General features: G+C 41.3%; 1 protein-coding gene across 6 annotated transcripts in view; it reads left to right on the forward strand.

Moving 5' to 3' along the window:
• Positions 1–27457, forward strand: part of EPB41L3 (erythrocyte membrane protein band 4.1 like 3) — a 259305-nt gene that overhangs the window by 219895 nt on the left and 11953 nt on the right. For 2 of the 6 annotated variants that reach the window (XM_068237206.1, XM_068237209.1), the window contains exons 18-23: positions 1697–1774; positions 3395–3496; positions 13418–13750; positions 15977–16105; positions 19894–19992; positions 27039–27119. In XM_068237206.1, the coding sequence (XP_068093307.1) occupies positions 1697–1774; positions 3395–3496; positions 13418–13750; positions 15977–16105; positions 19894–19992; positions 27039–27119 (822 nt within the window). Of the gene's footprint in view, positions 1–1696; positions 1775–3394; positions 3497–3962; positions 4683–9847; positions 9971–13417; positions 13751–15976; positions 16106–19893; positions 19993–27038; positions 27120–27457 lie in introns of all 6 variants that reach the window. The other 4 variants (XM_068237211.1, XM_068237210.1, XM_068237207.1 and 1 more) reach the window with 4 other exon arrangements.

Raw genomic sequence — 27457 nt, forward strand, 5'->3', positions numbered from 1 at the left:
TCCAAGGGACAGGGTTGCAGCAGGGGACCGAAGGATCGCTTTGTGACAGGGCGGCTGCAGGGGGCTGTTAGAAGCCCCTGGTAAGTTAAAATATTTTTTTATTCAGTTAAGGTTCACTTTAAGAACTGATGAGGCTCCTATTATAAAGATTGTCACCTGTAAGGATCGAGCTCAATCCTTAGTGCGACATCACTTGGGTATACCTGAACAGTGTGCTGATTCTATGGAGTGGGGAGGAGGCAAGACAGAGCAGCTTCCCACTGGCTGGGAGGAGGGAAACAATGTACTGGCTGCCAGTCACTAGAATCGACCAATCACTACCAGCCTGGCCCTAAGAATGACCAATCACTCCCTGTCTGCCACTAGAATTAGCCAACCACTACCAGCCTGGCTCTAGGACTGACTGTTCAAAACCAGCCTGGCACTAGGATTGACCGATCACTACCAGCCTGGCACTAGGACTGACCGACTACTACCAGTCTGCCACAAGAATCAACTAAACACTGCCGCCATGCCAATAGAATCAACGGAACACTATCAGCCCACCACAAGAATCAACTCTTCTCCAATAAGGTCTCTTACAGACTGGCAGCTGATAGGCGGGGAAATTACTGCCTAACAGAGCTCTTCTGCACCGACCAGACGCCTGCTATCACTCGGTACTGGCGCTAGACAGGCTGCCCCTCATGAAATCAGATCTGAGTGCGACTGCAGCTATTTGTATTCTCTATTTGTCTTTATTAATATCTAAGTTACCTTCCATAAAAAGGGGTGTGACTTGGGGGGGGGGTCCTGTGCTGATGGGCGTGGCTTAGGGCGCCAGAACTTATGTGCCTATAGGCTACTGAGCTGTAAATCCGGCCCTGATCACGCTAGAGTAAACTCTGATATAGTAAACCTCTCGCTATAGTAAACGCAGTCCTCAGGTCCCAACCATAAAACTGTATGAACATGATTCCTGATATTGTAAATGTCTGATATAATAAACTACTTGGCCAGGTCCCTTGGAGTTTACTATAAAGGGATTCTACTGTATGTGCCGCAGTGCACAGTTTCATGCTATGCTGCAAAACGTGTGATTTTTTTTTTTTTTTTTTTTTTTTAGCGTGTGTGCGCCCTGCCTAAGTGTGTTACTTGGTAGCAAGAAAATATCGATCTTAAGAAACAAAATTACATTTTCTAAAATAAATCAACCTGGAGCACTTGCAGGCCACTAGTTAAACAGGTGGTTAAAATGTTAACAAAATGTGTATAGTAACTACCATATTTCTTATAATTTTACATTGAAAAGCTATCCCCAATGAGCTACCTGGCTAAAACAATTGTAACCGCAACCTACTTACCTAGTGTTGTGTGAAAACAGTGTATAGACTTTTCAACCCCATGATGGAAAATATTAATAATCGCTTATTGCCCTAGCTTGCCCTCAGGAATAAAACATTAGAAATATGGTTATGGCTTGGAGGCGTAAACCAGTCACTGTTCCAGAACATACTGAAGCCTTAATGTATGTCTTTTCACTCTAAGTACTCCATACTTTACAAGGTTAAGTTCCCAAGTTCATTGCTGTAGTTTCACACCCATTCTGACCCTGCAGATAATGAGATGAGTAATTAATTTCATTTTTCAGTTGTACAGAGGAGTGGGATAAGTGATGACATCGATAATTTAGCCTGACCCGGTATTTTTTTTTAAGCAGACCAAAGAAGAAAGAGAAAGAGAAGAAAGACTTATTTCACTGGAAAGGACAAGCTACTCAATGTTAGAATCTCAGGTCAGTATTGAAGCAGTGCCCAGCATGATTAAATGTTACGATATACATTGATGCTGCTTTTTTTACCCTGTAAATTTGTGAACGGTTAGGCTACTGCTCTACAAAAACATTGCAAAGTGCAAATTGGACAGTTTTATCCACACTTCAAATGATCTTTGTTTTCTCAGTGGGGAACGTTGCTATGTTTACTGACATGTGGTGACCTATTATGCCTATATATGCATAGCAGGCACCACACATGGAAAACCTTTAGGCAGTTGACTCAGTCTAATCTAGCTGCTTTCACCAGTAGTTAATCTTTCAATGTATCTGCTGGGGTCATCAATGGTCTCCTAGACATCCAGAAATTCACTTGAACCTTTTGATAGGTGTTGTTAATTTTTAAAGAGTACCTATTTTATTTGCTATAAATGAATGAATTTACATGAATATAAAATATTAATGTAAAATAGCAAAACACGAACTTGACCTGCAAAATAAATAAAATAAAACTTCTGGTAAAGCCCCCTTCTAAAGCCTTAGAGGCCCTCTGCAGGTCCCTCTAACTTTCAGGGTAGTCAACAACTCCTCACCCCATGTGACAGAGCCTGGGGCGTGATATCCGCAGGGGGCATGCCTGCTCTTCCAGTATACAATTGACCAGCTGGAGCTTAGGTAGGAGGGTTTTTTGTTTTATTATTATAAAGCAGTGACTAGGCATCCTTACCCCCAGTTTTATTTTATTTTTTTTACATTTTATTTTAGGTCTGCTTTACACAATAACATTTAAAGAACAGGTCAATGAGTAGGTAAAGAATTATTACACAAGACATTGGCTTGTTGTATAATTATAGCATAGTTAGCCATGGTTCAACAGAAAAAAAAAACTATTGTATCGATTTGTCAAGTTTAATTGGTATTTACTGTGCACATCTTCTGATACCGTTTATACAGCTGAATTCGCCCTTTGCTAATCAAGTTTATGAAAGTATTTTACAGCATCAGTTGGCACGATTCACTTTCACTGTAGCCCTTGCTTTGATTAATGGCTACCCTGGGTGAGCCCTTGTCTTTGATAGTGTTAGCACATGTATGGCCCTTCTGTTCAGGATAGGTAAGGGCATAGAAATCACAGGACCCGGAAACATGCACACACTGTATGCCTGGCTGAGACCCCTCTGAAAGGGGGAGTATTTTCTGGTATAAATGTCATTATCTTGGCATTACTCAGAAGTGATGGTAACTTGAGTCCTTTATCTAGGAGTTTCCTTCTGCTTTACATGTAACACACTAGATATACAAACTCATCACATACAAATTATGATGAAAATCATGATTACGTCTCAGGTAGATTAGATAAAAGAAATTTATATATAAAAGTTGTATTTTTGTGGTATTGGTTTGGTACTCTTGCAATTATTGTATCAGCTTCTCATAATTATTCTTATAAAATGACCAAAGCTTTGAGATGCACTGTAATGGAAAAGCGACTTCCTCAGGTGTTTTTATACAAGCAGAAGTATTTGAGTAAACGCATGCATAGACCTATATTCCATTAAGTAAGACTGAACATACTGCTGTCTTTTGAATTCAAGTAAATGCTTGTGATTCTTGGATTCTCATTGGTTTTTCTTCCACTAGCCAGGGGACATAGTGAAGAAACTTCGGGAAGCAAGAGCCACCAGCCCTGTGGCTACTTCTCAGCAAATCATTATGCAGAAAGCTATCCCTGCATCCCCAGAGGTTAATTTTCATTTGTTTAACCTAGAGCAAATCGACCACTGTTAATATTAGTCAAGGCTTCCTATTGTAAAGTAAATATGACAGCCTGCATGAACTATCCAAGGAAGGTTCATGTAAAGAACCAAAGAACCATCCATTAACAGTGAAGTTGAGCTACACTAAAACGGTCAATGATTTAAGTGTCCACATTGTAAGCTTGGACTTGTGTGGCTACCATGCTACATGCTATTAAAAGGAAAAGTAGAGCTGTTGTCCATAACCAGCAGAGAATTTAACTTTACCTTCTGTGCCAAACTTAAGCCAATTCTTGGCAGGTTGTCATGAACAGCAACTCCACTTTTCTCGGCTTTTCCATAAGCTTTATGTGTGGTGTGCATTTGGAAAGCCTAGATAGTCTCTATTCGAATACCGAGCCTTAAAATAAAGACAGATAAACTCTAATTTAGATTTTATATCTCACATATAGGGCGCAGAGGATTGGGTTATTATAGACAAAGTACCCACTAAGATAGTTGATGGTGAAACAAAAACCATTACCACTTACAAGGTGACAACTGTGAGCAGTGAAAAGCCAACTGAGATGTATAAAACAAGTCCCATTGGAACTCCGACTTTGGATGCCTTGAGAATGGAAATTAGAGCTAAAGAAGAGGAAAGCAGGCAGAAAATGTTTACATTAGGAAAATCATATGACGCAGTATCTGGCAAAATTGTAACTATGACCAGTAAAGGCAAAGAAGGTGAAAAGATATCACAGCCCTCGGGTTTTGAAGTCGGAGAGACATTTGAAAAGAACATTTCTGATATTGTGAAACTCATTCCTGTGGTGGGAAAGTATGAGGTTGTGGAATCGGTTAGCGAGGAAAAAAGTAGAAAAATTCCAGAGGCACCACCCACAAAACGACGAATGTCAGAGTCGCTGACTCCCATCAAAGAGTCAGACTCTCTGTTGGCTAGTCCAGCAGATGAGGAATTGAAAAAGGTCCAGGACACAGAGACAAGCATGAAGGTTGTTGAAACTGTGATCACTGAGAAGAGGGCAGGATATCCGGATTATGAAGTAATTAAAACGGAAGTCCCAGCATGGAAGGACAAGAAGCTTTCAGAGTGGCGATATACAAGAGATCAGCCATTCACAATTGCTACTGCTCACTATGTCACTGAATCGGCTGCATCCAAAGTGGTGGTAAAAAATGGCAACGACCCCCAGCCTCACAATTCTAAGCATGAATTGCAGACATCCCTTGCTTCACAGTCCCCTTGTGTTCACTTGCAGCTTAATTTTATGTTGGCAGCCAACTTTTATTTATCTGTTTTTATTATGAGTGCAGCAACCTTAGCAGGCGTTGTAAGGCTTTATAACCGAATGTAAACCCATGACTGAATATATATTAATGTAACTGCTTGCCGTAACAATAAAAGTGTGCTTAAGCCAGCATTTTCCCAGATCTAACAGCTACTGGCCCTATTCAACAAGGTCTCAAAAGATGCTAATATTCAGCAAGGACATAAGCACAAGTGCTGGCATTTGTTGAGCTTAAAAAATTACATAATGTAAAGAACAGTGTTACAGCAGCTCATAAACAACAACTTACAAATGAATAATCAACAGCTTAGAGTGGACAGGAAAATATTTATATTTGATTTCTCTGTAACAATGCTTAGCCTTGTGCCTTAAGTTGTTTAATTATATAAACCTACGCATTTCACCTACGCATTTAAGTTGGGGGAGGAGTTCAAATAAAGAAGTGATCAAAGGAACACCTGATTTTAAATATTATGTGAGTTTAAGGTTTAAAATTAAATTAAATGTATCCTTCCTCAATCTCCATATGGCCTTGCCTCTCTGATCTTATTTAAAGGGAACCTATAACTTAAAAATAAAAAGTTACTTACCCTTGTAGAGGGAAGCCTCTGGGTGGTCCAGAGGCTTCCCAGTCCATGTTTTGGAGCCCACTGCTACTGTGCAGGATCCCTCTGAATATAACCAACAAGAGTTTGTCAGATATGTTTTTATGGCTGCCCTCCCCTCCGTGTACAAGTGCAGCTGTACAGCATATGCTTGAGCATGGTCACACTTGCCAGTAAGGCAAAGGAGCAGCTTTAGCTTACTGTGCAGGCACAGCCAGGCACTTGTGCATGTGCAGTACTGGAAGAAGAGGCGGTGGGGTCAAGGAGGGCTCGGAAAGCCTCTGGTCCATGTAGAGGATTCCCTCTAGTGGGTTAGTATGTAACTTTTATTTAAGTTACAGCTATACTTTAAGAAAGCAACCAAGGTTTATTCCATTCTAGTCAGTAATGATGGGCAGTACTTAGATAAAGGTTTATTAGGTATAATAAATGCTGATTGCAATGGTTTAAAATGCTTTCAGTAAATTGCAAGTATAGTCTGGTGTTACTTGGAGACTGGATTTCGAATTATACCATTAATCAAAGTAGCAAAAGTTTCTGGAAGTAATATCTTAACCAGGACATTTTTTACTAAAATGGCCACTGCAGCTTTAAGGCCAAGCTGCAGGGCCGAACAACTCAGCACATGAGTGATTTCCCCCCCCCCCCCCTCTTTTCTCCCCACTAACAGAGCTCTCTGTTAGTGGTGTCTGATCGCCCCCAGGTATTTTTTTTTTTGCAGGGGGGCCCGGGGCTTTCTAGGTACGCCCCTGCTCTTGTGGAAATCACTTCAAGCTTGCAAAGTTCAGGGCCCTCAGCCTGGTACTAGCCTTGAGCCCTGAAATTGTTTTCACTTCAGTTAGTCATTTACATTCAGCAATCTTTCCAATTTTGTTCAAAAGTACAATTCTGGATTACCTTGTACTACTGTTTTATGATACATATTTTTTATGTGGTTTCACCCATTATCAGCAGCTTACCTCCTTGCTAGCATTGGAACTATATGATAGAATACTATAGCTTTAGAGTACCATACAATGTGCTATTACATACAGCATATCATAGGTGACCAGGAAGGATGAGGAGCTCCATGGAATGACCTATTCATCTCTGTTCTGGGTGAGCATAGAATAATATATGCAGTGATTTTTAAAATAAAAAATGGTAAAAATGTTTATAGTCAGCTATCAGAATAAGTAGTCCAATAATTCCTTTTTAACTGGAATGCCATTAGTAACCAAATAATCTAAGAACATCTGCACATAATTATCTTACAGAGGAACCATAAGACGTGTAGATTTAAAAAAAAAAGAATTCAGAATACCCACTTTTATGTTAATTATCTTGGTTTACGCATAAGAAACACTTTTTATAGCCATATATTACTGTATATTGGTATATAAACCCGCCCTCCTAGTGACGCTGAACATAAGTGCACTCTGGGAGAGCAGGTGCTGTTTCTGATCACTTCACAACAAATAAACATTCCACAATAATTAACTTTCCCTACATGTCACCATCTTTGATAAATTAAAAATGTAACTCGGGGTGAGAAAAGATTTTACAATGGGAAAACTTTGAAAAAATTATTTATAATTTAGAAATTAATATTGTATAAAATGAGCAATTTTCTTCATTAACCACTTGAGGACTGCAGGGCTAAACCCCCCCTAGTGACCAGGCCATTTTTAGTAAAACTGGCCACTGCAGCTTCAAGGCTAAGCTGCAGGGCCGCACAACACAGCACACAAGTGATCCCCCCCCCCCCTTTTCTCCTCACCAACAGAGCTCTCTGTGGGTGGGGTCTGATCGCTCCCCCCATGTTTATTTTTTTTTTATAATAAATATTCGTGTTTGTTGTTTAAAAAAAAAACTGTTTCTTTAAATACCCTCACTCCCTCCCCACAGCCAGCCAATTATGGCGATCGGCTATCATAGGCTTCTGCCACATTGCTTACTATTAAGGTTTTCTCTTAGGTCCACCTCAATGATTTTATATTAATTTGGGTTGTTGAATAGGGCCTCTGCTTCCTTACAGGCATTACAGATGTGTGCTAGTTTTCTTTAAGTATGTTTTGCCATGTCCTTAACCTTCATAGCTTCCTCCCCTGATGGCTTGTGTTTTAACTGTATTGTGTTTATGTTTTTATTACTTATTCTATCTCCTGTCTCTCGGATTTCTTTTTTCTCTTTTAGATACTAACTCAGCACATGTAACTCTCCAAAGCGGACTACCAGATATTGCTTCTTGCACTGGGTCCAGAGAGCTACATGTTAGGGTGGCCATAGATGACACAGTTTCAATCAAATTCAACAGCTAGACTACACACTCAGGCTTGAATTGGGCTGTGTAGGTCTATGTTAACAAGTGCTTTTCAAAGTACTTGTTATCACATACAAAGATTGTAAATTGTGCCACTTAGGTCCATCATCCAAGATTACATATATTGCGATGCATTCTCACAATTTAGAGGTTAGGTAGTTATCTTATCACCAGTTATTCTTGGTGAGACATCTTGCCATCTGTGGCCACCCTTCCACTTCTGGAGTTATTTGGCTATATATTCTGGCCTTTTAGCAATCCTATACCAGTGTTCAAGCAACCATGGCAAGTTGCTTAGAATCTTAGCTCAGCAGTATTGCAGAGTAAGTTTGGAGGCCTTGGTAAACCTAAAACACAAGCTGCCTTATGTAAAGGATCCAGTGAAAAAAAAAATAGATTTGTATGTAAACGTTTTCAGAGCTAAACTAAATGGAAGATACTTGTGATATTGATATAGTGGAAACAATATTTTCCTATTTGTAGTACATAATTATTATTATTGATTTATAAAGCACCAACATATTCTGTGGCACTGTACAAAGTAAGAAACAAACATGGGGTACATAATACTCAAAATACAGAATCGACACAACATACAGACATTATAATCTCCCAAGGATTTACCATTCTCTGAGGCATCACTAATAACATAAAGAAGTAGGTGAACGTCAGCCACACAAAACATGTTGAAACCAAGTTAAAGTTCGAGGATAGCCAAAACCATTTTTGGATACTTTTTTTGGTGTTTGTATCCCCATGGTGAGATTTCTCTTCAGTTGGTGCCCCGTAAATATAACAAGAATTTAAAGAAAATTCCCCAAAGAGAATACCGGCTATCACAAAACACTTCAACTATATCTTGCCTCAACTATTGTGACGTCCTCCTGTTTGGCCTGTTTACTTACAGACAGCCATCATTTCAATCCATTCAGAACCCTGTTTCACTTGGCCATCACTTCTTTCCTCAACTGCTGCACCGCTTTGCCAAGCGTTTCACACACCCCGTTAGCTGCCAGTTACTTGAAGTGTAACTGTCAGGCATAAAATCAAAAATCGTTATTTTTATCTGGTAAACAGGTAATAAGGATGCTAACCAGGCAATCCAAAAGTTAAAATCACTATTACTTTTCTTGTTTATAAATGATCATTCCCCAGTTTACCTGACTTATTTGGTACGTTGCCGCACAAAGAAAGTTGCAGGGCATGCTGGGTTGTCTTTTTTTGCTTCTTCATTTCCTCTCAGACTTAACTAATGTACAGAAGCAAAAAAAGGACAACCCAGCATGCCCTACAACTTCATTTTTGCGGCAACGTACCAAATAAGAGTCTGATAGACTGGGGAATGATCATTTATAAACAAGAAAAATAATAGAGATTTTAACTTTTGGATTGCCTTATTAGCATCCTTATTACTTGTTAACCAGATGAAAAGAATTTATTTTTGATTTTATGCTCGACAGTTACACTTTAAAGGATCTAGATCTTTCTCCTCTGTCCTACTAAGATCTCTGCAATCTTCATGCATTATCATACTACCCTCCAGATACCACTCTTAACAATCTCTTCTATCCAAATTTCTTCTGCACTCCACTGGAAACACCTCCTCCCATCACAAATACACATTTATTGAAGTTCTTACCACCTCCATAATTCCTGTTAATCATAAGAATAGCAAAATACTGTAATACATATTTTGACAGGTTTATTAGGCAAGTAGTAAAATAGACCTTTTTTTGTATACTATTTTTAGTACTGAGCACAATAAATAAAACAAATTTATTATTTATTTTAAAGCGCACCTTTTAGTATTTAAATTTATATTTGTGACTAAATGTAATAAGTAGATAATCGACAAATAAACAAATATACTATATATAACCTTTACATTTCCACCTTAATCACTTTGATTTTTATATGCCTTCAGTCAAAATTGCTAAATGCTGTTTTCTGATTTGTTTATGTAAGGTGACTTGTGTATTAGGTTTAAGTGCTCTTTCAACAAAACCTAACTTTCTCTATTAATATAACTAATCTACTTAACACTTCCCCCTGTTACTTATGTTATGACGGTCTGTGTCTGTCACTTTTTTTCCGATGTATGTCTTTGTCCTCTGATTTTTCATTTCTTGTCTGTTTAGACTAAGCAGTCCTCTGGTGACAAACTCATGGATGGTTCTGATATCTACAGTTTGTTAGAGTCTACAAGAAAGCCATCTGAGTTCATAGGAGAGGTTACAACTACTTCACAGAACTGGGCTCAGGTGGCTGCTTGATTGGATGTGCTTATTAGCTCTATTACAGAACTACTTATTGTAATAAATGTATGATTTTTATTTTTTTAAGATTGACACTGAAAAGACAGGTTAATGTGACCTGCCATTTCCGTAATTCAATAACACAGTGATGGAAATTCACGGCTACACTTGAAACCATTTAGATAATCTCTGAAAATGTTCTAGATAAAATGTTTCTTGAAATGTATACGATAAATACACAGAAGCTTGGAGGACAAAATTATGCAGAGTGTTGGCTATTCCTTGCCAAGTAATGGAAATTCTTTTGCGAAGCGTTTTGCATTTCATGGAACGTAAAATGAGAAGCAAGAGGGAAATAAATAAAATACTTATATTTGACAAGGAGGCTTCAGTGCTGTGTTATTATACTCTAGAAATAGGCTAGAATCATGCGTAAGCATAAATAAATGCACTTTCTCTCCAACTCTTTAATTTAGTGGTCCGTTGAGTATACATAAAAATGAAGGCAAATGTTTCAGATAAGCTCACAATATTGCACTTTGGATGTTGTATTGAATATCATGATTCCCACTTTAATTTCTGGAAAAGCTTATGGAAGACTAGACTAGAAAGAAAAAAATCTCAAACTGGTTATAGCAATACAATTGCAAATATATATAGTGAGAGTTTTTGTGTTGGAGGCATCCACATATGTATAATACAAATATAGTATTATTAATTATATATTTTTTTTAAATCATATGGGAAAGTGGCCCATTAAAGGGACTCCGAGCTCACGAAAAAAAGAAAAGTTGTACTCACTAGGGGCTTTCTCCAGCCCAGTGCTGATCGGGAGGTCCCACGCCGGCGTCCTGGCTCCTCTCCTTCTCCCCGCTCCGGTATAGCTGACAGGCCGCAGCCTGGGCGACACTCGGTGGAGTGTCGGGCTGCAGCTTCCGCGTATGACGCGGATTACGTCACACGCCGGCCGCCTCGTGTCATCACGGCGGCCGGCGTGAAAGTACTGCGCATGCGCGCTTTAATCGCGCATGCGCAGTACTTTCACGCCGGCCGCCGTGATGACGCGAGGCGGCCGGCGTGTGACGTAATCCGCGTCATACGCGGAAGCTGCAGCCCGACACTCCACCGAGTGTCGCCCGGGCTGCGGCCTGTCAGCTATACCGGAGCGGGGAGAAGGAGAGGAGCCAGGACGCCGGCGTGGGACCTCCCGACCAGCACTGGGCTGGAGAAAGCCCCTGGTGAGTACAACTTTTCTTTTTTTCGTGAGCTCGGAGTCCCTTTAAGCAATGCAGTAATATAATCTGTACATAAGCATTTAACATTTACCTACATGTCACACTGTAAAACAGAAAATGAGAAGTGTAAGGTCGGTACAGGAGATTGACTTGATCTTCCCTAGTCCAAAACAATATAGTAACCAAATTAGAAATGTCACTCTAGGTTAATAGTTAGTTATGGGTTACCCTGGGTCCACAACCAGATACACTACAGAGAGCTCGCTGGCACAAGATAGCTGGAGCAGTATAAACCGAATGGCACCCAGCAAACTGTATGCATTCCATTTTCTACACAATAAATGAGTTCTGGAAAACCATCACATAGACAGTTTTTCTTTGGGCATAGGGACACTTGGATTGCTAAAATTGAGACACTCCTAATTTGAGAAGTTTTGCCCTGAATATGGCCTGATTATTGTGTTAAACAGATTGGAGGGCACTTTTAAGTGTATGTGAGGCGAGCCTGGGTTAAAAAATGGATACTTGCCTAAGAAGGAAGCCTCTGGATCCTGTAGAGGTTTTCCACACCATCCTCCGGAACACCCTTGAAAGAAATCTGACAAGAGCTTGTCAGATTTCAGATCTAGGCTGTGGTCGTCTTCATGCACGAGTGCAGGCGGAGTACAGCTGCACCTGCAAAGTAAGTCAGAACTGCTCCTGCATGAAGAGGAGCACAGCCTGGAACTTTTACAGTGTCCCAGTAAGTATCTATTTTATGACCTGAGGCTTGCCTGGGTTTCATTTTAACAGTATATTCCCCAGCAATCATTGTCTTAATCCACACTGGGCCCTTAGCAATTCATAAATTCACCAGCAATAAGTGCTGGCAAGTTCTAAAATTGGGCACCTAATTTAATTCCATTTAGCATCTCCCTCCCAGCTGGTAAAAAAACTTGATTGAGCAATATAATCTGCCAGCGAGTTCTTTTTGCCCTGTGCAATTGTAAATATCACCCTCCCAGGAAGCAGGTGAAAAGCCTGTATTGCATATGTCCTGCTGGCTTCTTAAGGCATCTGGGAACCTTTTTTACTAAGTAGATCCCATGTGCCTTTATTTTAAATGGGGAAAGGGAGTTATTTTTTACTCTAATCCTATTTACTGTAAAACAAAAATAAAACAAAACCAACAAACAACCCTACACTTCCTGTAGTTTAGTGTGGTCTTTACATTTAGGTATAATCCACAGTTGTTCAACTTCAGTCCCCAAGGGCCAAGTTCTTACACATTTCTATTCTTTTCTAGTAAGGTTCATGTAGCATAGGTGACTCAGTCGCAGTGACTGAGTCGCCCCCATTAGAAGCTACATCTAGACTTATACTTAATAAAGTTGCCAGCAATAGCAGACAGTCTCTAGTATTTGCAACTAACCATAGTAGCAAGTTGTTATGATTAGTGAATAGCTGTTGCTATGTAGCATTGCCCTACCTGGTATGAGCAAATGAGGTAACGTGCTTCACCAAGTAAAATCGCTCTTCCCATCCCAGAATACTGGCATAAATACTGCCTTTTAGGACTGGAGTTGGACAATTGAGGTGTAACCTATAAAGTAACTCTAGAGGAGCCTGCATTCCCTGTAGCATAAAAAGTGCAGCATTGTAAAAGTAATTATTCTGAAACTAGAAAATATTATTTGAATCTTCTATGGGCCAAGGACACGTTATTATGCCTACAGGAATCTGTGGACTCAGATGCAGGAGTATTTCTGCATTAAAACACGGTGTAACATTATGAAAAATATAATTTACTATTGATACAAAACTTCAACCAGTAGAAGTGGTCACACAACACCATAGACTTGTAAACCTCTATGTGGCTAGTTTAGACCCTGCCTAGGTGTTCTAGGCTAAGGAAACATGTAAAACCATTACTTCAGCACTGGCTGCATTTTGTTGCTTTAAACTAGGAATAAACACTAGCGGGAACTGATTTTTTTGCTTCATTTTTCTAATATTTGTGCTTTGCAACAACTTCTTCCTTATCGCAATATTAATTTTTAAAATACAAAGGTATGTATAGCATGATTAATATTTTGAACACAGCGATAACCTTCATTTGTAGGACATCATAAGACATCCCATGCAACTCTTGCTTACACTGAGCAAGAACCTTTGAATAAGAATTTTCTTGTGAACCATTTTAGTATTTAATTAATAATGATACTTTTTTATTTTTCAGAAAACTGAAGCAAAGACGGAATGGGAGATCACAAGAGAGGGCGCAGAGGATGCAGCACAGAGAACAAAAGAGAAGGTTGTGCAGGGGATAATCAGTTTGGAGGAGACTGGGAATGTGCATGCAAGCGGGGATGCTACGCAACTAAGTGCAGAGCAGTATGATGGTGCAGCTAAGGCAAATGCAGTCATTGCTTCTTGCTTGAAAGGGAGTGAGGAAACTGATAAAGAGGAAGATGGGGCTGTTGATGCTTCTGCTGATAGTTATGCTCAAGAAGTGCAGCATGGCTCAAAGACTCATGACACACAGCTGTTGGATGGCAAGCCTCATGAGGAGGTAACTGGCTAATATTGACTTTGTGTTTCTGTGTATTGTACATTTGTGGCTACTGACCCCTGTTTAATCCATGCTTCTGCTTGACAGCGCTATACAGATCATTCATTTTGTTGTAGCTTGCTTCATGTTGCTTGCTGTTTATTGGCTGCACTGACATGTGCACATCCGCCAAGAGTTATGGCATAGTAGTGTATCTATTGTTGGAAGTCAAAAACGAATGAACTATTGAAAAGCCTAATTCAAGGGAAAATTATTTTAAATAGTGTGGGAAGGGATTAAAAATGTTATCAGTATTTTTATTGCTGTACGTGTTCCCACTGGAGAGATTTCTCCTCACTTCCTGTCCCTGAGACCTCCATGGATCTGCATGTCTTTAATATGAAAACTAGTAGTCCTGGAGACAGGAAAAGGAGGAACAGCAATAAAAATGAGTAGGGCAGTCTAACATAGTCTACAGGAAAGAAAACCTGATTTCCCCGTTTCTTGTGTTTACAGGAATTGATGAACATTTTCACAGATGACTAGACAGTAAAAAAAAAAAAAAAAACCTCCGAAGGAGGCTTTTAAGTCTTTCCACATTACCCAACATTCTGATTATTTTTTACATTTATTTATACATTTATAACAAGTTCTGACCACAGCTTTCCTCACTCATCCAGCCAGTCTGAGCTCCAGTTAATTACCACAGGCTCTGTACACTTGCATCCTATGGTTTCTCTGACCAGCCAGCTATGTGGGGAGTCTGGGTCTCTGCTAGCTATGCATAGGGAAGAGAGCAGGCAACACACATATTACATTACAGCATAAAAAAACTGATTTTGGAATGTAATAAAGGCAGAGCAGTGCTGAACTCATAGCACTTATATGCGCTCTTTGTCTTTCAGTTTTAAATTTGGATGGATTTTAAAGAGAGTCTGAAGCGAGAATAAATCTCGCTTCAGACCTCATAAATAGCAGGGGCACGTGTGCCCCTGCTAAAACGCCGCTATAGCGCGGCTTAACGAGGGTCCCTTCACCCCCAAATCCCCCTTGATACACCCGGGGAGCGCTTCCTGGTTGGGGCAGGGCTAGCCGCCGCAGCCCTGCCCCACGCGCATCTGTCAGCGCGTATCTCCGCCTCTCCCCCGCCCCTCTCAGTCTTACTTCACTGAGAGGGGCGGGGGAGAGGCGGCGATGCGCCGCTGACAGACGCGACTGGAGGCAGGGCTGCAGCCGTTAGCCCTGCCTCCAGGAAGCAATAAATCACGACCAAATCTGCGACCAAGTGTCGCAGTGGTCGTTTTGGGGGTGAAGGGACCCCCGTTAAGCCGCGCTATAGCGGCGGTTTAGCAGGGGCACACGTGCCCCTGCTATTTATGAGCTCTGAAGCGAGATTTATTCTCGCTTCAGAGTCTCTTTAAGCTACATAAATAAATTAAGGCTACATTCACAGTGGGGTGTTGTGGTGAACCTTTATGTAGGCATCTTAATGCAGAAATGCGCACTGCAATAGCAAGTCTATGTGACGTTCAGAGTGCATCCGGTGAGATTCAATCCAAAAGACCGTGTGCTGTGCTTCACTGCATAACGGGTCAATTTACAGTGGCAGTAAAGCATACTTTTCATTGACTGTATGCTTTACTGTACGTTCCACAATAAGGTCGCTTTCATTCATCTTACGTTCCTGTTATTACAGGGAACGCAACGCAGCTCACACTGTGGACTTAGCCATAGGAAACTCAACCAAGTTCATCCAAATACACAAAGTTGTACGGTTAGGTGAGTCCTTTGGTACAGCAATCTTAGATCATTTTAGGCCAATTCATCCAAGCTAACTTACTTTTTTGTATAAACCAGCTGCTCTGTGCAGTCATGGTAAGAAATCCAAAGAAAACAGTTTTTGCTTTGTATCCTTAATTCCGACAAAACACGATGGCAGTCCATGTGATGTGGTAGATTTTCATAGATTAGCTAAACTGTCCCCCATTTTGTAGATGGAGGAGTTTATCGAGCCTTTGAAAGTTATTGATCGTCTGTTAATCCTCTGTGCTCTTTGGTCCCACTTCGAAGCATAAATAGCCAAAAAACTTAACAGGAACATTTGTTTCAAAGAAGCTTAACTACATCTGCTTTCACGCCTTAGGCGTGGTAGAATGAATTGCAAACCATTTTTATGTTATTATTTATTGCCTCTGAACGTTTTCAATGAAAAGTGTAAAAACAATGACAATCTTTCTCTGCTCACAGTCACCGTTAGTGAAAACAGAGATCATCACATTTGGCACTATCGCAGATGGGGAGAAGCCTGATGTTTCTACTAAAGACGTACCTGTAATACATACAGAAACAAAAACCATTACTTATGAGTCATCAGAGGTAAAAAGCAAAATAAAAAAACCTTGACTCTCATAACCTTTTCAGCTCTTCCAAACTTCGGTTGTTCATTATTTTAATATTTTTTACACAGGACTCTTAAATTTCATTTTCTGAGAACAAAATGTGTAGGGATCTGTGACAGGTGTATTGCAGATTATATTATATGCATTGCATACATTACTAGGTAAGCACAGTAACACGAGGATTGCTACGGTAACGCACATTACTAGCACATGTTACCATAGCAACTATTCCGTTGGTCGCCCTAAGAGCGTAACTTGTAGTATACTGCTGCAGTAGTACTGGTAATATTGTCTTGTGCTGCCTCCACACTGCACTATTACCATTATTTAGTGCATCAGGCCCTATGTCATTACTCAAACAATTTTTATATCTGATGCAGCCATCCAGAGAAATTCCCTTTGGAGAAGTCAGTCACATGACCTTGGAGATCTGTGGACAAAGTATAGAGCTACCAAAATCCATAACATGACTCCACTGACCATGTTCCCTCCTGTGGAACACAAGTAGGAGGTGGAGTAAGCAGGGTCTATGTTCACTGAAAAGACAATTTTTTTTGTTTGTTTGTTTTAAACTGGCTGAATTTGCAATGCTGGCTTCCCATCCATTCTAATGTCAGTTGTTGTTTGACTAGACTGAATAGAGAGAAGCTCAGAAGTGGCTTCTGAGCTTCTCTCTGTTCAGTCTAGTCAAGCAACAACTGACGTTAGAATGGATGGGAAAGCCAGCATTGCAAATTCAGCCAGTTAAACCATTTTTCCAGTTTTTTTTTATGTACAGTGTACAGAACTTTGCAAATCATGATAAATTCCTTAAAATACGCATTAAAAACACACAGGCCTAAACCAATGTGCAAAGTAACCTGCAGAAGACATGGAGGTCAGAGCTTTTGGTTCAGCCCACCTGGTTGTGCGGAAATTTTCCCCAGTTAATTTCCCAATGTCTTTGTAAGTCATCTTATAATCAGCTGTGTTTTTTGTTCATTTTTTATAAAACTATAATTTGTCAAAACGTGAGTAAAATATAACAAAAAAAATGGATCATCAAAGCCCCACTTCACCCTCCCAGATTCAGTTCACAAAGAAAGTGCTTTATTGCTCCATTGGCGGTATTTCACCCACATCACATAACACATTTTTATGTCACTTCATAAAGATTTTTACCGCATGCAGTATTTCCATATGCAGTGCATGGGAAGTGGAAGCCAGTCGTGCTAAAATTAGTATTTGATATTATGCTGGCATGTAAAGTCCACTACTACTCTTGCAAAAATGATATATTGATTACAGGTTCATGTTTTTTCTTAAGAGGCCCAGTGCACACCAAAAACCTCTAGCAGATCTGCAAAACGCTAGAGGTTTTTGAAGCAGATTTCAGAGCGATTCTAGGCATGTTTACTAAACATGCCTAGCGTTTTTTTGGAGCGTTGTTGTGTAGCAGATGTCATATATTGTTACAGTAAAGCTGTAACTGAACAGCTACTGTAACAAAAACACTTGGAAAACTGCTCTGATCTAGCGGTTTTCAGAGCAGTTTTCCACTTTCCTATACTTTAACATTGAGGCAGAAACGCCTCAGAAATCTAAAAAATGCTGCAGCCCCCGAGTTTGCGTTTGTGGAAAAAACAAACCGCTCTGGTGTGCACCACCCCATTCCCTTTCATTAGCCAAGCGGTTTTCCCCCTGCAAGCATTTTAAAAACTGCTCCAGAACCGCTCCAGTGTGCACCAGCCCAGAATCCTCATTGGTTATTATTGAACCTTCCCACTGCCAATATGGCTTTTTACACTTTGTACTTCTTAATCATGTAGATAAACACAACACTGGTGAAATTATGAAAATATGTTTTAAGAAGGTTTTCACTTTCCTGAATGTTTCCACTAGCTTTGTTTTGTTTTTTCTCTTTCTCTCCTTCCTAGCCCTAATCATTCTGAACGTGGTCTGTTGTGCTTTCTCAGTGAAAGTTTTTTTTTTTCCTGAAGTAAAACACTTGTGTGGTAGGTTGGGGAAAAATTTCACTAAGAAACCTTGTGTTCTTGTAAGACACTACAGGTAGAAATCTGTGGAAAAAGCACTAATGAGCTTTATCTTAAATCTAAGAAAATTCTGAAACTAACTGCTGCTGGTAGCTCAATATATTCAGAAGGGGGACCAATATCAACACCTTGGCCACATATACAATTTCTTTAACCACTATGCGCAGCCAAACATTGTATAAAGTATGCTTAATAATATATCAGAATTTCGGAAAAACCTGGATTATTCTGAGCACCCCAGCTAGTTGGACAGGGTCACAGCGTTGCGGGCCACGTCATGCTCCATGCGACTCCGATGCTTTATCCTTCTAAACAGGATGGAGAAAGCATTGGAGTCATGTGAAGCGCAGCATGAGGGACCTCCCCATGACCCTGTCCACTAGCTTGGGTGCTGAAGGGTTCCGGCAGCATCCCAAAGACCACGCCATTTACTGCCTTGGCTGCTTTACAAAAGTTCAGTTCAGACAGATACTCTGGTGACTTCATCTATGAGGGTTATCATTTGTCTAAACAACTTTCTGCCTTTATGAGCTGTTCTTTGGCCTTTGAAGAGGAGAAGATGGGAAGAAAAAAGAATAAAAACTTTACCACATAAAGCTCCTTTGAACTCTGCTGATATAATGAAATTATTTTGAGACACTTTGGGGTACCTAAAAAGCCCTAAGATCTGTTTTTGTTGTGTCAAGCTTACTCTATTTGTCTCCTGCAGTAGAAGAAGGAAGCAGAGAAAGAAAAAGATCAGAAACTGTCAATACGCTTTAAGAATCATTTCTTGTGTACATATTCATCCCCATTAGGAATTCCATATAATGATGGTACCGCTCACATTTTCAAGCTTTTAGCATATTGGCTATTAACTTAAATCAGGCCTAAATCTGTAATAATTAGAGTCCGATATTATTTGGGGTGTGTTTCATTTGTAACTACTAATGCCATTATTTTACACACAATTACACTGTTCTCTTAGTGCTATTGGCACAGTTTGTTAGCTCTAAGGTTGTATTCACAAGGATGTTACAAATAAGCAGTGAGGAAATGTTTCGTTGCTGCTAGTAACCCCTTGCTTACCGCTGTGGCTAATTTTCCTGTTGTGTCTAATGCTTGGTGGTTTAAAGGACATCAGGCCAGAGGCAACGCTACCTAAGGTAAGCACAGAGGTATCTTCATGCTTGATCCACATACCTCTGTGCATTCCTCTCCTTGTTCCCAAGGGCACCTGCAATCATTCCTTGAAGAAATGACATTGCCCTTCCATTTCTTCCTCTTAAGGGGAGGGCATGAGGTGGGGAATGGGAAGGAACATTAGCAAGCCGGCCTCTTCCAGTCAGAAAATTTGGCTTGAGACAAAAATCATATTTTTCAAGGAGTGGTTGCAGGTGCCCTGGGGAACAAGGAGAGGAACAGACAACGTGCAGAAGTATGTGAGTCCAGAATGAGCTTACCTTAGGTAGCTTTGCTTCGGATCTGGTGTGCTTCGACATGACAGCTGTGAAGTGATAACTGCATGGCTCCACCACCGCCCATGTGAACAAAGCCTTACTAAAGCCAGGGAAAGATAAAATCATTTGCAACCTATAACATAATAACGTGACACATATTGTCACAATACTTGCTTACAATTTATTTTATACAATGTCTCCTTCAGAATGGTGTACTGCCCTACAAATATAATCCCAACAGTAAGTCAATATTGTACTTGGTATATTGAAATCTAGCCTCGCTTTGCTTTTAGATGGTGTCCCGCCCTGACACAGATCCTGGTGTTTTAATGAGCGCTCAGACAATTACTTCAGAAACTCTTGGCACAACAACTACTACACACATTACCAAAGTAAGTCTTCACAGCATATTCCTGTATACCTCTATACACTCTGCAGGCTGCACATGCTAATGGATTTCCTGCTTCTTTCTCTGGTGGCTTTTGGCTCCCTTCGCTAATAACGATTTGAAGGCTGCAGCAAAACACTAAACTGCATGCAGTAGATTTTCTCTGGCACAAAAGAGCAATATAGACTTCAGTGATTTCTGCTGATAACGGTTATTTTGTTTCCTCCCTATTATAGATGAGCAAGAACCTTCTAGCTGCAAGTTTTTAAAAAAAAATTTTTTAAATGTAGATGCACCGAGGTAATTCAGAGTCACAAACTGCAGAACATCGAACGAGCAGCAGTGTAAATCTATGAGCTGCTGATTAATTGATTAGCAGAATTCTAATTAGCACTTTGCACATACATGTTTCTTGGTGGAAATTTGCGTAGAAGGTGACTTTTTTGCTCATGTTTAGTTGGGATAAAGCAGAAAATACTAATGTCTCTTGTTCTTACATCTTAGCGTTTAGCTGCAGCCCTATTAACTACTTATAGAATCACCCTACTGAATATCAGCTGTAACAGGAATACAGCATGAACTGTGAATATTGCAACATTTTTTGCTTGTGACCTTAGATGGAATCTGTTATTTAATGTGAAATACTTGGCAAAATGCTTTTAGATAACTGTATATGTTGGTGTCATCCAAATTCCTTTGATGCTTTTTGCCAACACCTGTTAGCATGTGCTATTTTTTCAGATAGATTAGATTAGATTCTGCCTGGATCCAGTGTGTAGCGCCCTATATGTGTACCTCTACACGTGTACGACAATTCGCTTATGCAGGGTGAGCATATTATTTTTATCATATACTTTGTAATTAGACATAACACTGGGTATTCATTTGTATTCTGAAAAAAAAATGTACACTGTTAACTTCCATGGTGGTATGATTATTTCTGGATTTTAGGGTCTTTTCAGCACATTTTAGACCCTAAAATCAGAAAAAAAACATGCTCCCAGAATGCCAGCAGCAGCCCCAGCACTTACTCCCCTGGGCTTCAGCGCTGCAATTTTCCCTCCATCCTCCGGGTGGTGCTGATCACTGACGGCAATCTCACTAGAGCGATTCAGAGCCTCAAAGGGCAGGAAGGAAAATGGCTACCAACTGGATCCCCCGGGAGGTGAGTAAAAACGCCCGCCACGTGCTATAGTCTGCATTGAGCTTTGTTTTTGTATCGGGCTTACTACTGAACAAATATATTTCACTGATTAAGTTAATTGCCTGGCTATATGTGCTTCATTCCACCATGTCTCAGCACAAGGGTCCTCATATCAGATTGCATACAACATGCTCTTCAGTACACTCTTCATTCCTCTCATATTACAAACCTACGCATAGGATGCTTTAGTGATATACTCAATGTGTTATTGCAAGCTATACTTTAGCTGAGTGGATACTGAAGTATTGTAATGATTTTTGATTGATGCATTTTGTAAAATAATTTGTCCTTGTAGTATTGTACAGCGTTTGTCTTATCTAAATAGTGTTTGCTTTTTGGCAGTTTGATTTATAACGGAAGCATATTAATATTCACGGGTAAAACTAATAAGATTGCAAGAAGTACAGTCAAAGCTAAACCCAAAATTGAATGACATTGATTCTTAAAGCAGTTAGATAAAGTATAAGCATTACCTGTGGAGCTGAACTTAACAAAATTGGAAAGGGCATTAAGCAGCTCTGCTTGTCTGTGCACAGCAGTGATATCCACTGTGCCACCCAGGATATAGCCAACCTTTATGCTGTCAGTACACAGCAGCTGTTCTTGAAAAATGGTTCGGGGGAAAAATCAATCAAGCTTTACTGCAAATAGTGAATCCTCCATTAGGTTACTTTCACACTATGCACATTGTGGTGTGTTATAACGTAAGTTACAACCGTACAGCAGCACACGCTCGATGGTCCTACAATGGGCTCATTCACATCTACGTGTTGCTTTCACAGTGTGTCAAGTTTAGTCAAGATAATATGGGCCAAGCTGTGCACGATCAGACAACTCACACATTATGCCCATGTTAGAAATGAATGGCAACGAGTTACGTGTGTTGTTACTCGCACGTTACTTGAAGCCAATTATTTTGAAATCCATTGAAATGTGCTGCATGGGGCACTGCAACAGATTCAATGTGAAATCACCCTTAAACAGAATGGGGTCAGAAATACATAACTAAAAAGAGGGAATCCTCTGAATCCTATAGAGGCCTTCTGGGTCATCCTCGCTTCTGCCACCACTTCCTTGGACCCTGCTTAACATTGTGCATAAGCAGCTCTGGCTTACCTTGCACTCGTGCAGGCACAGTGTGGTTGCGCTCATGCTTAAAGTGAATGGGAACTGGTTTTTTTTTTGTTTCGCTCTTGTGCAGCACAGTCCCCTTTTCATATGAATTGCTGCAGCCTGGCACCCGAAATCTCATTTATACAAATGTGACCAGTTTAGTCGAATATAACTCTATTGGGAGGAGGCAGAGCTTATTTCCACTGCTCTGTTCTCTGTCATGCATGGCCTTTACCTCCTCTTTCCCCGCCACTCTGAGCCACGCTCCTGATGATGCGCAGCTCCCTTGTCTCACTGACAGAGCTCGCATAGTGACGCTGCACAACACAGGCAGCGCTATTGGCAGAGGAGAGGACACATAGTTCTACTCGGGGGAAAAAGGTATGCGTAGAATTATGCAATATTTCATGGCCGCGCGCTGCTTCTCGCGCGGCTTTACCAGCGCTAACAAATAGGAAGAGGCTGCTGACCTTGAAGAGGAAAACAAAGGTCAGCAGCCATCTTGGATAACACGGGCATCGTTGCTGGGTAAAATAAACTGATCTAGGGCTAGGGAGCAGCGAAAATACAGTAAGATAAATGCTATCTTCATTTTGAACACGTCCATGTTTTTTATTTTTATTTGATTCCCATTGGCTTTAAAGGGGAGTGCGGCCCCAATGTTCCTACAGACAAGCTCTTGATGGTTATCTTCGAGGGGGGAGGCGCGGTTGGTGATGCGGGTTTGGAGGATGGCATAGAAAGCCTTTATAGGATCCAGAGGTATTTCTCTTCTTAGGGTAGTATGTCTTTTTTTACCCGAGCTTTGTCTCAGGTACACTTAAAAAAAGGATGGTAAAAAAATTATTTGTGTTTTGCACCAAACATTTTCCTCAAATTATTCCCTTTTATCCCAGGTAGCTTTAAATGAAACTTGTATTGGAGAGGTTGGTAGGGAACATGAGGATGGTGCGCAGTATAAACAATAGCGACCCAGTGCCCACAGATATTATTAGGGGTCAGTAGCTGTACAGATGTATTGTTGAGTAGTATCCATAACTACACTCGCATGTTACTGGATGACCACAGGAAGAAAGGCTCCCATCAGAAATTACTGCAACAATCATATACTTTTATGGATGGTAGCTACGAAAAATTCAAAAAGTGTGTAGGACTTTTAAATTGGCAGCTACTGTAACGTTTGTATATGCTAAGCTGATAGATTTATGTCACAGGCGTCAAACTCCAGTCCTCGAGGGCCAAATCCAAGCCAGTGTTTAGGATGGATTGAGAAATGCGTTCTATACTGATGAACCACACCTTTGCTGATTAAGTCTCATCAGTTAGTTTGAGCTGTGTCAAAAATGTGTAAGGACCTCGGCCCTTGATGACTGGAGCTTGACACCTGTGCTTTATGTGAATTTAGCTGTGTTTTCAAAGCACTGCATGCTTTTTGTAGTTGCAGAACATAGAGGCCTTGGATATATTTGAGAGGAATGTCACAACTAAGTTAACAGCCCATCTATTCAGATTTTTCTTTCAGTGCCATGCAGTTTAATGCACAGTATGCAAACCTCTTCTCTCTATGCAGAATACTGTAGCTCCATCATGCAGTACAGGCTGTGCCGTTCTCATCTTAATTAGCCTCTGGTAAATGTTATCTCAAATTAACCGAAAGCAATTTTGTGAACATTTATTATTATGGCAGGAACAGAAATTTGATAACGTCAAAAATACAACTCTTTGATGTTTTTTTATTTTATTTTTTTAGTCTGTTTCACTTACAGCATATGTTATCAGTGTGAAAAGGAACCTCTCTGTGAATTAAGAACATAGGCATAGTTAGAGTCCGTGTTTGTTGAACGTAACGTTTGTAGTTTGGCTGTATACATTGCCAGGATTAAACTAACCCTGTGAAATAAAAATATTCGTATATACCGTATTTTTCGCCGTATAAGACGCTCCGGCATATAAGACGCACCCAGATTTAGAGGGCAAAAATCAGGAAAAAAAGAAAAAACTAAACCTAGGTGTGTCTATGATGCAGGGGTGTCTTAAGGACTTTTTACCTCCCCCTTTCCAGTTACATTACATACTATTACACCACATAGGGGGACAGTGTTATGTGCTGTGTCCCCCTGTGCCTGCTGTGTCTCCCTGTGCCTGCTGTGTCTCCCTGTGCCTGCTGTGTCTCCCTGTGCCTGCTGTGTCTCCCTGTGCCTGCTGTGTCCCCCTGTGCCTGCTGTGTCCCCCTGTGCCTGCTGTGTCCCCCTGTGCCTGCTGTGTCCCCCTGTTCTGCCTGCTGTGTCCCCCTGTTCTGCCTGCTGTGTCCCCCTGTTCTGCCTGCCGTGTCCCCCTGTTCTGCCTGCCGTGTCCCCCTGTGCCAGTGTCCCCCGTCCCCCTGTTGTGGCAGTGTCCCCCTGTTGTTGCAGTGTCCCCTATTGTGCCAGTGTCCCCTGTGGCAGTGTCCCCCTGTTGTGCCAGTGTCCCCCTGTTGTGGCAGTGTCCCCCTGTTGTGGCAGTGTCCCCTGTGGTAGCGTCCCCTGTGCCTGTGGCCCCGTTGTCCGTGTGTCCTCCAGTGCCGGTGTCCCCCTGTGCAGGCAGTGTGAGTACACATACATTACCTGCTCCTGCCGCCGCGCTCCTGGCTCCCCGATCCTCTTCTTCCATCTACCGCTGCCCGCTGCTGCCCCCGTCGAACATCGCTGGCCGGTCTTAGCCGCATGGATACGCTATCAGCACACCACGTGCCGGGGTCACGCATGCCGCCGAACAACGCTGTCCGGTCCTAATTATCCGCGCATGGATACGCTATCAGCGTGCGCGGGGTCACACATGCGTATGCGTGACCCCGGCGCACGTGGTGTGCTGATAGTGTATCCCTGCGCGGCTAATTAGGACCGGCCAGTGTTCGGCGGCATGCGTGACACCGGCACGTGGTGTGCTGATAGCGTATCCCTGCGGCTAATTAAGACCGGCCAGCGATGTTCGGCGGGGGCAGCAGCGGGCAGCGGTAGATGGAAGAAGAGGATCGGGGAGCCAGGATTGGAGCCAGGAGCGCGGCGGCAGGAGCAGGTAATGTATATAGTGCTTCCCTGCGCACCTCTGCATCCCGAAATCCGTACCTTCGCCGCATAAGACGCACCCACTTTTCCCCCAACATTTTGGGGAAGAAAAAGTGCGTCTTATACGGCGAAAAATACGGTACGTCCCTCAGTTTTCTATAGGCTCTTTAGGTCCTTACAAGCTACTTATTTTGTTCAGCTACATTTCTCTGTCTTGTCTTTGTATTCCCCATTTGGAACTGCGGTTGGATCTCCAGGACATATGCCCTGTCAATATGTATGCCCTCTCTGTACTTGCTCCCACATGATTGTGTGTAGCACCCATCTCTGGAAGCATTATTTGCATGCACAGTTGTCATTCTTTCCAAACTTCACATGCCTAATACACTTTTAGCAATGGTTGCTGTGGACAGCTGTGCAAGAACACGATACACTGGGGCATGCTGACTCATTGTTGATCACATGATCGAATTACATGGTGAATATCACTCATTTCTTGATGTTTCTATTTTTTACTTCTTGCTAGTTTATTCATCCCCCCCCCCCCCCCCACCTACACACACACACACACACACACACCAATTTTTCTGTGAAGTTTCTTCTTAAAGGGATTCGGCTCCAAAATTAAGAAAATATTTATGCATACCTGGGGCTTCCTCCAGCCCCATTCGCTTTAATTGCTTCCAAGCCGCCATCCTCCGCTACCCGCAGCTTTAGGAACCGGGTCCCGGCCCTGACGTCAGCTGTGGCCAGCTACGCAGGAGAAGTGCGCTCTTTGCGTATCTCTCTAGCAGCTGCTGGTGAGATACATAGAGGGCGCACTACTCTTACACCAGACTGGCTCCGACTGATGGAAGTGCGAGGACCCGGTTCGTGAAGCTGTGGGCAACGGAGGATGGGAGCGATCGGATGCGGATGGGGCTGGAGGAAGCCCTATGTATGTATAAAATATTTTTAATTTTAGAGTTCTGGTATACTTTAAGTTCTGAAGTGGGACCACTGTTGCTTGATCATGCTGTTTAGACAGCAAGGAGACATAAATGTCTGAGAAGAAGGCAGCTTACAGGTGTGGAAATTTGTGATTATAAAAGTGCTTCTAATCAGATATTTTAAAAACCGTATAATTTTCATCAGCTGATCAGGGAACCGCTATGGCTAACCCTGAGATAACAACAAGCTTTGCAACGGAGTTCTGCACAGGACTGGGAAGCATTTGTGCCTGGATTTGGGCATCAGCAAACATGTTGCAATCAGGGATTAATAACAATAATAATATGGCAAAGAAGAAGACTTGTGTGACAACTAAAAATAATTGTAGGACAGAGGGATAGTTCCTCCTAAAAGAAATGCGATTCTATTTCCCATTTTTTCAGATAAAGTAGGCTTTATATTGTGCTGGGACTTGGTGATTTGTTGGTTTGAACAGCACCGCTTGGAAGGGAAAGTAATTTAAAGCCAATGCAGGCAAACACCGAGGGCACTCAGGAGATTACGTAGCGGCTAGTTTCAATTACCTTGCTCAGGCATATTGCACAGACTTTCTTATCTCTACCTGCACAGAGTGTGTCTGAGTGTGAAACATCAGGACTGGCTGAAATGAATGCTTGGAACTGATAAGGGCCTAGGAAATTTCTTGCTCAACCAGATGTTTGATACCTGCATTTCATGGATATTTTCATTTCTGCATAGACTGTGAAAGGAGGCATTTCAGAGACCAGAATTGAAAAGCGGATAGTGATTACCGGAGATGCGGACATCGACCATGATCAGGTAACGTAGACTATGATGGAGCATTCTGTATACATTAACTTGGGTGTTGGTGATGCCAGTCAAATAGTGTAACTGATTCCTATATAGAAAACAAGGCAAACGGCAGTTAATTACTTAGCCCATCTTTAATGATTGCAACACTTTGCCTATATTAGAGTTAAACTCTACTCACTCATCACTATTTCGTTACAAAAACAACCCAAAATAATAGTTTCCTTACCACTTGGTAACATTTCCCAAGAAGAAAGGGCTATGTACAATTTTTGTTACCTTCAAATATAATTTTGTAAGTAATTCATGTTTGATTGACTCTTCACCTATGTAAATTGTGTAATTTT

The sequence above is a fragment of the Hyperolius riggenbachi genome, chromosome 5 (genome assembly GCF_040937935.1).
Source record: "Hyperolius riggenbachi isolate aHypRig1 chromosome 5, aHypRig1.pri, whole genome shotgun sequence".
Classification (NCBI taxonomy): Eukaryota; Metazoa; Chordata; class Amphibia; order Anura; family Hyperoliidae; genus Hyperolius; species Hyperolius riggenbachi.